At 36.0% G+C, this 12898-nt stretch overlaps 1 protein-coding gene across 3 annotated transcripts in view; it reads left to right on the forward strand.

Moving 5' to 3' along the window:
* Positions 1-12898, forward strand: part of PRIM2 (DNA primase subunit 2) — a 342271-nt gene that overhangs the window by 170658 nt on the left and 158715 nt on the right. For all 3 annotated transcript variants that reach the window (XM_045057690.1, XM_006931825.4, XM_045057691.1), the window contains one exon: positions 5350-5417. In XM_045057690.1, the coding sequence (XP_044913625.1) occupies positions 5350-5417 (68 nt within the window). The remainder of the gene's footprint in view (positions 1-5349; positions 5418-12898) is intronic.

The following is a 12898-nucleotide window of genomic DNA, read 5'->3' on the forward strand; positions in this document are numbered from 1 at the left end:
ATAGTCCAGGTAATGAACTCATAGCTACTTGGGCTCAGAAAGAAATTTCAGAAGAAATGATGGAGCCAGCAGTCCCTAAAATGAGGTTTATGTTCTGTCAGCAAAAGGTCAGCAGATGGCTTTAAAGAGCTTTGGAAAGAGCTTTATAACCTCATCTGCTTACCATGAAGAGATACATGCTCTTTTTGAAAATGCTAATTGTTTTAAAAGTTGAAAGCAAAAACCTTTGGAAGATTCAAAATCTTCCTTGAAATAATTTTACTCAGAGCATTGACCAGTGATTGAGGAATTATTCTTGTCAGTGATTAAGACGTTTGAAAATAAGTTGTAGGGAATGGGAAGCGGTGAGATGGGAGTCAAATCATTAAGTATATGTGTTCCAGAAACTGGAGCTATGGCAGATTTCTACCTGATATGCTCCCGTTGTGTCTTGTGCAATTGGCAGAAACTGTATACAGGCATATCTTGTTTTATTGTGCTTTGCAGATACTGCGTTTTTTTTTTTATAAATTGAAGGTTTGTGGCAACCTTGCATTGAGCCAGTCTATCAGTGCCATTTTTCAAATTACATTAGCTCACTTTGTCTCTATGTTACTTTTTGGTAATTTTGCCAATATTTCAAACATTTTCATTATCATTATATTTGTTATGATGATCTATGATGGGTGATATTTGATGGTACCATTGTAATTGTTTTGGGGCACCACAAGTTGTGCCCACAGAAGATAGTAAACTTAATTGATAAACGTTTTCTGTGTTGTGTTTGACCAACCACCCATTCCCCTGTCTCTGTCTCCCCTTGGACCTTCCTGTTCCCTGAGATGTGTAACAATCTTGAAGTTAGGCCAGTTAATAATTCTAAAATGGTCTCTAAGTGTTCAGATGAGACAAGTGTTCACTTGTCTCTCACTTTAAAGAAATAAGCTTTGTGAGGAGCGCATGTTAAAAACTGAGATGGGCCTAAAGCTAGACCTCTTGTACCAGTCAAGTTGTGAATACAAAGGAAAAGTTCTCAAAGGATATTAAAGGTGCTACTCCAGTGAACACATGAATGATAAAAGCAAAACAGCCTTATTGCTGTATGGAGAAAGTTTTTATGATCTGGATAGAAGACTGAATCAGCCATCACATTCCCTTAAGCCAAAGCTAATCCAGAGCAAAGCTCTAACTCTCTTTAATTCTGTGAAGGCTGACAGAGGTGAGGAAGCTGCAGAAGAAAAGTTTGAAGCTCCCAGAGGTTGTTTTATGGGGTTCAAGGAACTATGCTGTCTCTATAGAATCAAAATGCAAAATGAAACAGCAGGTGCTGATGTAGAAGCTGCAGCAAGTTATCCAGAAGATCTAGCCAAGATAACTAATGAAGGTGGCTCCACTAAACAACAGATTTCCGACGTAGATGAAACAGCCTTATATTGGAAAAAGATGCCATCTAGGACTTTCATAGCTAGAGAGGAGAAGTCAGTGTCAGGCTTCAAAGCTTCCAAGGACAGGCTAACTCTTTTATTAGGCCTTAAGGCAACTGGTGGCTTTAAGGTGAAGCCAATGCTCTTTCTTTATCATTTTGAAAATTCTAGGACTCTTTAGAATTATGCTACATCTACTCTCCTTGTGTTCTGTAAATGGAACAACAAAGCCTGAGTGATGGCTCATTTGTATACAGCATGGTTTACTGAATATTTTAAGTCCACTGTTGAGAACTCCTGCTCAGAAAAAAAGATTCCTTTCAAAATATTGCTGCTCATTGACAATGCTCACCCAAGAGCTCTGACGGAGATATAGAACAAGATTAATGTTTTCATGCCTGCCAATACAATATATAAGGAGTAACTTCAACATTCAAGTCTTACTAATTAAGAAATGTATTTTGTGACATTGTAGCTGCCATACATAGTGATTCCTCTGATGGTTCTGGGAAAGTAAATTGAAAACCCAGACAGGATTCAACATTCTAGATGCCATTAAGAACATTTGTGATTCATGGGAAGAGGTCAAAATATCAACATTAATAGGAATTTGGGAGGAGTTGATTCCAACCCTCATGGATGACTTCAGGGGTTCAAGACTTCAGTGGAGGAAGTAGCTGCAGATGTATTGGAAATAGCAGGAGAACTAGACTTAGAAGTGGAGCCTGAAGATGCGCTTGAATTGCTGCAAGCTCATGATCAAACTTGAACAAACGAGGAGCTACTTCTTATGGATGAGCACAGAAAGTGGTTTCTTGAAATGGAATGTACTGGTAAAGATGCTGTGAAGATGGTTGAAATGACAACATAGGATTTAGAACATGACATAAACTTAGTTGAGGAAGCAGCGGCAGGGTTTTAGACGATTGACCCTAGCACTTCTGTGGGTATAATGCTATCAAACAGCATTGTATGCTACAGAGAAATCATTCCTGAAAGGAAGAGTTAATGGTTGTGGCAGACTTCTCTTTTATTTTAAGAAATTGCCACAGCCACCTCATCCTTCAGCAGACACTACCCTGGATCAGGCAGCTGCCATCTACATTAAGGTGAGACCCTCTACCAGCAAAAAGATTATGACTTGCTGAAAGCTCAGAGGAAGGTTAGTATTTTTTAGCAGTAAAGTACTTCTAAAGTAAGTACATTTTTTTTAGACGTAATGCCATGCATACTTAATAGGCTACAATATAGTGTAAATATAACTTTTATGTGCACTGGGAAACCAGACAATCTACTTGATTCACTTTTTTTGCAATATTTGCTTTATTATGTTGGTCTGGAACGGAACCTGCAGTATCTCTGAAGTGTACTTGTCGTCAGTCACACTCATCCTGTGCCCAGTGTTTCAGCAGTGTGGCTCAACAGGACATTGTAGAATGTCTAATGAAAGAGCAGGTGTAATAACTTCAGCCTAATGAGGGGAATGGTTAACTTTCATTTTGAAAGTTTCAATTTGGCCTTTGTGTGGAGAATAAATTAGGGAAGAGGCAAGAGTGGAAGCACAAACAACAGTGAGTGGAGATGTATTAATAGTTTAGGAAAAAGGAAATGAAGGCTAAGACTATGATAGCATTGAGTTGAGAAATATTCTCTGTATGGAATGAACAATATATTTTGAAATATATTGCAGTTACTGGAGTGTTTTTGTTTGCTTTCATTTAGAAAAGACAGTTTGATTAGAAAGCATGCTATGTAGATTGACAGAAGTAACTGAAAAAGCCCAGTCTGTCTTCTCCATCTGTTTTCAGAAAATTCACTTTTGAAATATCTAGATAAATTTTCTTTTTTGAGCATAACTCTGGTTCTGAGCCATGCAATCTCTTAGATGACATTTTATTAAGGGATTTGACACTAGCAGATATTGTGTGTATCAAAGTGTTATGTTTATAAAATTTTGGCTCTTTTTAAGTTAATTTATTTTGAAAGAGAGCGAGTACACACTTGGAGAGGAGCAGAAAAAGAGAATCTCAAGCAGGCTTCACACTCTCAGTGCAGAGCCCAATGTGGGGCTTGAACTCACAAACCGTGAGATCATGACCTGAGCTGAAGTCAAGAATGGGATGCGGGGTGCCTGGGTGGCTTAGTCGGTTAAGCGTTCGATTTCGGCTCTGGTCATAATCTCGTGGTTCATGAGTTTGAGCCTTGCCATCAGGCTCTCTACTGTGTTTTTTTAAATGAAAAAACAAAAACAAAAAAAGAGTTGGATGCTTAGCTGACTGAGCCATTCAGGTGCCCCAAAAGTGTTTTGTTTATAAATCCTTATAAAACATACAACATTTTATGTCATGAAGTATAGATTTAACATTTCTTAGAGATACTGAGAGTCTTTTGGCTATGCTAAATTTGCAGCAGACTGTCTCACTTTATTTTAAATTAGTTGATGACTGTTGACTTGTGTTAACTCTTGTCCCAAAGTGGGAATGTCTCTCCATTTTATTAATTAGATCATTTAATTAGAATGACTTCACATGTGGCATTTTGGTCAACATTTTTCCCCCACAAGCATAGGATATATTAGATGTTTTAAAAGTGATTTTATTTTACTTGTATAATACTAAAAATTAGGTGTTATGAGTTAAATGTGTTTTGTTTTTAGAACATTTTAATTAATGTATGAAATAATTAGAAAGGATACCCTGTATAAAAGCAAAGGCTATCTTTCAGTTTGTCATTTGCCTTAAGGAAGGTTCTGTTTTGTGAACTGTCAAATAATTCACTGGTACATTTCAAGATCTATTTTGACATAATAGGATCTAGAAGAAATCTTTTACATTTGTTTTGGTGTTTTAATAAGGTTACTTCAGGCTCTCTGGTTGCTTTGGATGAATGTTTTTACTTTGGGGGAGTTAAATTCTTATAGTATAAGAGGGCTTTCTTTTAAGAACAGAAAAGAATGAGAGATACATAGAGATATAATTAATATTGCAATAAAGTATAGCAGAGGCTCACATTTTCATGATAAACTTTCAACCTGAGGTATAATATTTAACAATAAGGCTTTGAATCTTACATTTTCTTTTCTAGATAAGTTTGGTGTCAGTTGTCAATATTAAATACTTTTGAGTTGCTTTTGTGTGTTTAAAAGATATTCTTGGTTTCTTATAGTAATGTGGTTCTCAGAATGAAGGAGTACATGGTAGAGAGAGAGAAAAAAAGAGTGTGTGTGTGTGTGTGTGTGTGTGTGTGTGTGTGTGTGTGTGTGTGTAACCAATTCTGCATGTAACCAATTTCACAGTGGCTTAGCTATAAATGAAAGTTCCTCTCCCCAGTTTCTTCATCATCCCACGATTCAGTGCTACAAAGTTGGTTGCTACAAATTTAGAAGTTTTTCCATTTTTATTTACAAAGATAATGTATGTATATTTTTTAATTTTTTAATGTTTGTTTATTTTTGAGAGAGAGATAGAGCGCAAGTGGGGCAGGGGCAGAGAGAGAGGGAGACACAGAATCCGAGGCAGGCTGCAGGCTCTGAGCTGTCAGTGCAGAGCCCAATGCAGGGCTCACAATCATGAACCACAAGATCACAACCCGAGCCAAAGTCAGACGCTTAACTGACTGAACCACCCAGGTGTACCTACAAAGTTAATATTTTTATAACTAGAAGTTTTCTCATGAACTCATGAAAAGATGTTCTCAAGATATTCTTCTCTTATTCTTTGCTTTACCTCCTTTTTCTTTACTTCTAAACTCAGTGACCTACCCTGCAAAACTTAGGGCCATGTAGTTAGCTTTACTCACATGTGTCAGCTTTCTGTGCAATTCTTTAAAAAAGAAAAAAATTGTGCTTACATTTTAAGTACCCCCTCTCCCCGTTTTGCATTTAGTGTTCAGATGTGTTCAGTAATTGATCTTTGCCGTTTTTACTAACCCTGTTCTATGCTTTTAGTTAACAGCCAGGTCCTTGCCTGCTGTGCAGTCAGATGAGAGACTTCAGCCTCTGCTTAACCATCTCAGGTAATAAGATGACATAACCCTTCTTATGCTTATGATTGCAAGTGCATCAAATTGGGCAAAGTGTATTAAAGTGATTAAAACCCCTTCAGTTACTAAAAACTTAACAGTTTTTGTTCCTAGCTTTAATTCTGTGATGCAAGTTGAAGTTCTTAATATATTACACTTGCTACCCTTGACTTTGGGGTCTGTTCGAAGATTTTTAATTCCATGAAAGTATGTAGAACTAGTTGATAAGTTGAAGTTAAAACAAGCAGAGGTGACTAACTACAGAAAGATCTCAAAGGAATGAGCTATTTACATGCAAAGTGAACGCATACTTCTGGGACCCGCACAATTTTATTGGGGATAGATGAAATAGGTAGGATTTGTTTTCTAAATACAAGAATAATATATTCTCATTATTTTTTAAAAAATTAGAAAGTATAGGAAAGGGAAAGGAAAAACCCATCATTACCACTCAGAAGTAATACTTCCTTCTGTGCTGTTTTGGAACCTAGTGTTGAAATTATACTTTAAATTTGCTGGGTTTTTTTCATTTTAAAATAAATGCAAGACTTTTCTGTTATTAGCCTCTCTTCAAAAACATTATTTTTAGTGATTGCATGGTATTTTATTGTATGACTGTACTGTAGTTTATTCATCCTTTTGGGGGCATTTAGATCATTTCCAGTTCTTTTCACTAGTGTAAAAAATGCCATATGTTAATCTTTGTCTGTATTTTTTATCATTTTCTTAGCATAGGTTCTCAGAAGTGCAATTACTTTGTCAAGGCATATGAACCATTTTAAAGATTTAAGTATATGTATTTTTCAAAAACCTTATCCTGCTTATATTTTTATATTATACAAGATCGCCCATTTTACTGTACCCTGAAGAAGAGAGGACAACTAAAACCATTGCTAATTTAATAGTTAATCACAGAGGATACTATTGTGACCAAGTACATTTCATTGATTCTTAGTAAGAATGATCCTAAAACATTTTATTATCCATTTTCATTTTGGAGTGGAATTAACTATTTGTATATTTGTTCATGTGTTGTTAGAATCTCCTGATTTTATTTGATCTTACATATTTTAGATGTAAAGGATAATAATTCTGAGGTGTATTTGTTATTACATTTTTTTCTTGAAAGTTTTTGAAAATGGTGCATTATCCATCATACCTATGTTTTCAAGTTTTATGTAGGCAAACATCTTATAGTTTCTTTTTATTCTTTTTTTTTCTTTTTGAGTGTGTGCAAGGGACCTAAATATAGAGGGACAAAGTTTTTATTAAATGGCTATATATCACTGTGCTATCTTAGATTGTGTGGAATTCACATGTTGACAGCACATGCTTCCCCTTCCCTTCCAACGATAGAAACAAAACATGTCATGAATTACAAAGTAAGTTTTGAGGGCCAATTTCCTGTTGCTTGCACTGGTTACCAGAATTGCCAGTTCTCTTCAATTAACCTGTTTTGAGAGAGTTTGGTTCTTGAATTTAATGCCAATAACATATCAACTATGGCTCAGCCCGCTTCTGTTCTAAACAACCTGTTTGTATGTGACTTCTTTCCTCCCTGCCTCCCACACTTCCCAAGTTCATTCAACAACCCTGAATCACCCTAATTTATTCCATTTTGATCTCTGTTTGTCTCTTCACAACCTATTTCTCTTTCAAGATTTTACTCCTCTTTCTGTTGCTTCTAACAGACAAAAGGCAAAATGTTCAAATCAGAAGTAAAGCTTAAGAAGTAAAAGAAAAATAGGAAATGCTTTCAGTAAATCCAAGTAGTACATATTGGTGAATTAAACGCTTGTCCTAATTGACATATTTGTCTTATGTATAAATGTGTATATTAATGTCTTTGGGATTTACCTTTGCGCAGAGCTCAGTTAGACAGAATTCATTGAGAATGAAAGGAGATCAGGATCCTGCTGTTGTATCAAACAGCACAAAGTATGGCTTTACAAGATTTCTTTCTCAATTTTTATGTGTTTTGAATCTCAGTTGCTTATTTGTCAGGGTTTGAAAACTGATATGGTATCCATTAATCACACAACATTCTGGAAAATATGTTTCAAGAAGTCTGTCTGATTGTTGTTTTAAAAAATACAATTCTATAATTATTTAGTTAGAATTACATTGTTTTCTGCCAAAGGCCAGGGCAAGAGTAGATAAAATGTCATCATAAAAGTAGATGAGAAATGTCAAAAACAGTGGATTTCTGAGCTAAAGAATGAGTAACAATTTGAAAATGATACTGATCCAAGCATTTGCTAATTGTGCCTTTGAATTGTAACATGTAAAGTAGATTTGGCTTTAATATTTTAAGGAGTCAGATCAAATAGATTAATAGTGACCAGAGCAATGTTAATCTGGGCCCCACTTCATATTTTGACTTACCTGATCCTAGGATGGATGTTATTGAGAGTGGGCAACTCAGTAGATAGGATGCAAATAAACTTTGGGCACATGCTTGAAGTGTGAGAATGGATAAAAAGGTAGTTATAGAAAATTGGCCCTACCTCCCATCTAATCCCCCCTCCCCACCTTTTTAATCGAAGTATAGTTGAAGCATAATGTTGCCTTAGTTTTAGGTGTACAACATTATGCTTCAACAAGTTTATCTGTTACACTGTGCTCACCACAAGTGTAGCTACCAACTTTTTATTCTTTTATTTTTTTTATTTTTTTTATTTTTATTTTTTTTTATTTAAAAAAAAATTTTTTTTCAACGTTTATTTATTTTTGGGACAGAGAGAGACAGAGCATGAACGGGGGAGGGGCAGAGAGAGAGGGAGACACAGAGTCGGAAACAGGCTCCAGGCTCTGAGCCATCAGCCCAGAGCCTGACGCGGGGCTCGAACTCACGGACCGCGAGATCGTGACCTGGCTGAAGTTGGACGCTTAACCGACTGCGCCACCCAGGCGCCCCCTTTTTATTCTTTTAAAACTTAGAATGTTACTTCTCATTCAGAAACTTAGATGGATATTAATTTCTAGTATCTGTTAGTGCTCTTTATTTTTCTTCACTCCTTTTCACTTCTTTCTCTTTCCCACCTCTCTTACTCTTCTCTCTGGTAACTTTTCCTTCCCAGAGACATGATTTTTAACCTCTGTATAATTGTCTTGTTGTTGAGGATGGTTCAGACTAACATTTCATTGGATTGACTAGCATGAATACTGTACACAGTTTTTGCATTTCCTAGAGCACTGTTACTGAATCATGTTTGAGTTGCTTCCCCAACCTCCCTCTCCTGCCCATCCAAATCTCTTGATTTTGTCTTCTGAGTATCTCTGTTGTTGTAGTAACTTCTTCTATATTTTCCTTGTTGCCCTGTTTGCCCTCTAAAATATTTCACACGATTGCCAGAATTATATTATTCCTTGGCTTAAAATCATTCTCTGTCTCCCCAATTTCACTGCAAAGGAAGTCTGAACTTCTTGAGTGGCATATGAGGTCCTTCTAGAAGGGCCTGCTGTGTCTCTTTGGATGCTTTTAGTACTGGTCCCCTAACTTCTAGTGCCACCAAATGCCTGAAGTTCCTCTAATACAGCTTGCTGTTGTCGACCTCTCTGCCCTTGAGAATATCTTTCCATCTGCTTGGAATGTTCTCCCCTTCCTTCATTTCAGTAACTTAACTAATTTTTGCTTGTCCTTTAAGACTTAGCCCATGTTACCTCATCTGATAAGTTTTCCCTGACTATTTAGTTCCCAGGCCACTCCCCCCAGTTTGAATCTGATGTTTTTTATATGTGTTTTCATAATATCCCCATGGATACTTGTGTATAACAGAACTTACAATGTGGTAATCATTTGTTTACTTTCTGATGACTCCATTATAGTATGGGCTGCTTGAGAGCTTGTAAGGTGACTTTCAAATTTGTATTTCCAGTGCTGGGACAGTATATGACACATGATAGGTGTTCATTATGTGTTTCATTGAATGAATGAATGCATATTATAACAGCAATATTCTGTTTGTTTCCTGCATGATGTTTTTGTAATTTGTAAGTCATATTGCCACATTTTTTCGGGTATAAAACCTGGTTCAGAAGATATAAACCTAAATGTCTGAATCTCACCTTTAGTTAATGCTTGATTCTATGCAATAATGATGGGTTCTTCTTCCTCCACCTCAGTATGGTAATTGTCAACTAGAATTTAGATTAACTACTGACACATCTCTTCAAGTCCTTGAAACTTGCACAAACTGTACATTCGTTTAGGCCTTTCATTCTCAGCAGAGTTCATTCAGGACTGGTTGCTAGGCAACGAGGGCTAGATGCTACATGTAATATGCACCAACTGATGTTTCTTTTTTATCATTATTAAATGAAATGGCTTCTCATTTTATTACCATGTCAGAGACGTCTGTATGTAGGGTGGCAGCTGATGTGCATAGTTTGACACTTTCTCTTGTACAAAGAAAGTAACCTTGTGATATGCGTTTCAAGCACATTGCCTTTTTTGGGTGTCTAAATGTAATGTTTTTCTTTTTACCTTTCTTTTGCTTAGTTCAAAATAGGAAATAATGCTATTTGATTTGAAAGGTTCTAATGATAATCTTGTTACAAAATAGTACTCATCATTGATTTGCATGACCTGTATAGTTTAGATGTTACCTAGGGGGGATAGACGTTAGGAGGTTGAGATTGAGATCATTATTAGGTCTAATTTTGTTTAGTGCCTCTAATGATCAAAGAAGAATGATGAATTGCATTTTAATTAAATTTGTCAATAAAACTAATTTGGGAGATGATACAAATACCTGTAAAAATTAAAGTAGCACTACAGAGAAATTCTCAAATCCTTTTTACAGGACTTAGACACTCAAAAGAGAATTAGTTTAACACTTTGCCAACCTACTAATCTGGGATATTGCTTAACAATATATATTATTCTGAGGATGTTGAAGTGATATGTCCATTTTTTTTAGTTTAACCTAGTTCTCTAGTTAAAAGTTAAATTAAGCATAGAGAAACATTTTGCTTCAATGTCTTATGGAAATACAAGCTTATTTTTATTCATTTGTAGTGTTCATCCATTCATCAGCAACTGAGTGCCTGTTATAAGCTTGGAATAAAAACATAAGACCCATTTTCTGTTCACAAGGAGTTTAAAGTTTTGACTTCATTTGAGAGGCACTTAAACATGGCACAAAATTTGTAAACATCTCTAATAGAATTAAACACAAAATACATAATTTTATTATTTTAACTGTGTTTCTCATGGAATTATTTCCTTAAATAGTAGAGTCGTGACTTGTTTTGGATTCTGTACTTCCTGCACAGTAGTGGCTCCCAGTGGGTACTCACATTGGACTGAACTTTACTCTCACTTGAGAGCTGATGTTGTCACTAATGAAGAAGGAGCATAGAGAAAGACAAGGGGATTAGGGAATGAATATGGTTGCTGAGATTATAGGTTTGGTAGTTTAAGACATTTTAAACTTCAGGTGCCTGTGGAGCTCTGGGGCAAATGTTTAGTAAGTGGCTAAATACAGACCACAGTTTAAGAGTGAGGTTTACACCACACAGAGACTCATTTGCTAATCATCACTGTTTAGGTGGTGGGTAAAATCAAGGCAATGGTTGATATCACTCAGGGAGAGAGTATAAAGTGACAAGGGGACATGGCCCTGGATAAAACTCATATGTAGAACATCAGTGTTTAAGTGACTTGCAATGGGCAGTGATGAAGGTAGGAGGTGAATTAAAAAAGAAACCAGTGAAAAGTAATGAGGAATCTTGAATGAAACAGGAACACAGGGGATCAAAGATGCTAAGGGAAAGATTTCAAAAAGGAATGGTAAACATTGTCAGATGCCATAGAAAAGTCAGTTGAGAATTATATAATGTCAGTTGGATTAGGCATGTGGGAGTCACTGGTGGCTTAGCTACAACGTTGTAGTGGTGCAGATGTCATTCTTATTCCTGTGAAGAGTCCAGAAGTAAATGAGAAATTATGCTGTGGAAGTACAAGGGAGTGTAGCCTACTCTTGGCAGAGCAAGGAAAAAAGTAGACAATATCCATGAGTTTCATAGTTGGAGAAAGTTGTATTTTTCCTTAAGATTGGAAAGGTGAATATGTACAGGTTAAGGGGGAAATGAAGTCTGTGGAACTAAGAGAAAATAATTGAAGGGGCGAGTTTTTAGAAGAGGTAGGAGGAGATGGGACCAAGAAATCACACTGGCTGGAGTTCACAAAGTACTTTTTATAGTTCTTATTCAGACCATCTCATCCCATAAGACCAATTCATGACAGATGGTCCTTTATCATTGTCCTTTTTTTTTAATTTTTAAGATTTTATTTTTAAGTAATCTCTACACCCAATATAGGGCTCAAACTCACAACCCTGAGATCAAGAGTTGTACACTCCACCAACTGATTCAGCCAGGCGTCCCTCATTATTCCTGTTTTAAAGTTTGGTTGGTGATAGAACCTCAAGATGTTCACTATTAAGGAAACCTGATTTTTCTAATGAAAAGTACTACATTTCCCTTCTCAAAAGAAATGAACGAATGAATGATTTCATAAGACTTTACTATTTTTTCAGAAGTGATACCAAGAACTCCTCAATTGGAAGAAATAAAATTGCTTAGACTTAAAAAAAAAAGTTAAATTTCCAAATGCCAGAGAGAATTTGTTTAAATTCTCTATCTATCTGTAAAGAACCTATCATTAGATGTGTCATCTAATGGGTCTCATCTCATCGTGACTTTGCTGTCATCCTCACATCACTGCATTTTCTAGGGCAAATTGTATAATGTACTGATTTTTAAATTTGGAGATACATAAAGGTCTTGGACTATGTTCTTGTGAATGTAGAGGTTTATCGTAAATAAATATCTTTGCTAACCTAATTATATTACCCATGGGATTATACTTATAAAATGGTATTAGATTATCAAGAGCATATATTAAAGATGATTTTTATTATGTCATTTAAAAACAAGTAAGTATGAACAGGTGAGACTAAAGAGGGAAACTTTCAGCTCACGTGAGAACTTTAGTTGTGTGAATTTTTTTTTCCTTAGAAATAATGCCTTTCCCCACAGTGTATGTATCCTCTTTTACCCTTCCACCTCAAGACTTGAAATGAATGGGGGCAGATTATAATTATTTTTTTTAACATTTTATTTATTTTTAAATTTTTTAATGTTTATTTTTGAGAGAGAGAGAGAGACAGAGCATGAGCAGGGAAGGGGCAGAGAGAGAGGGAGTCATAGACTCTGAAGCAGGCTCCAGGCTCTGAGCTGTCAGCACAGAGCCAGATGTGGGGCTCAAACTCACAAGCAGTGATATCATGACCTGAGCTGAAGTCGGACACTTAACTGACTGAGCCCCCCAGGTGCCCCAATAATCTAGGTGCCCTAGATTATTAATTAGTAATCTAATTAATAGATTAATAGCTGCTCTTAAGTAATGCTTTGCCTTTCATTAAAGAACAACTAATTAAAAAACATGTATTTATTATACTGTTTCTCCT

The sequence above is a fragment of the Felis catus genome, chromosome B2 (assembly GCF_018350175.1).
Source record: "Felis catus isolate Fca126 chromosome B2, F.catus_Fca126_mat1.0, whole genome shotgun sequence".
NCBI lineage: Eukaryota > Metazoa > Chordata > Mammalia > Carnivora > Felidae > Felis > Felis catus.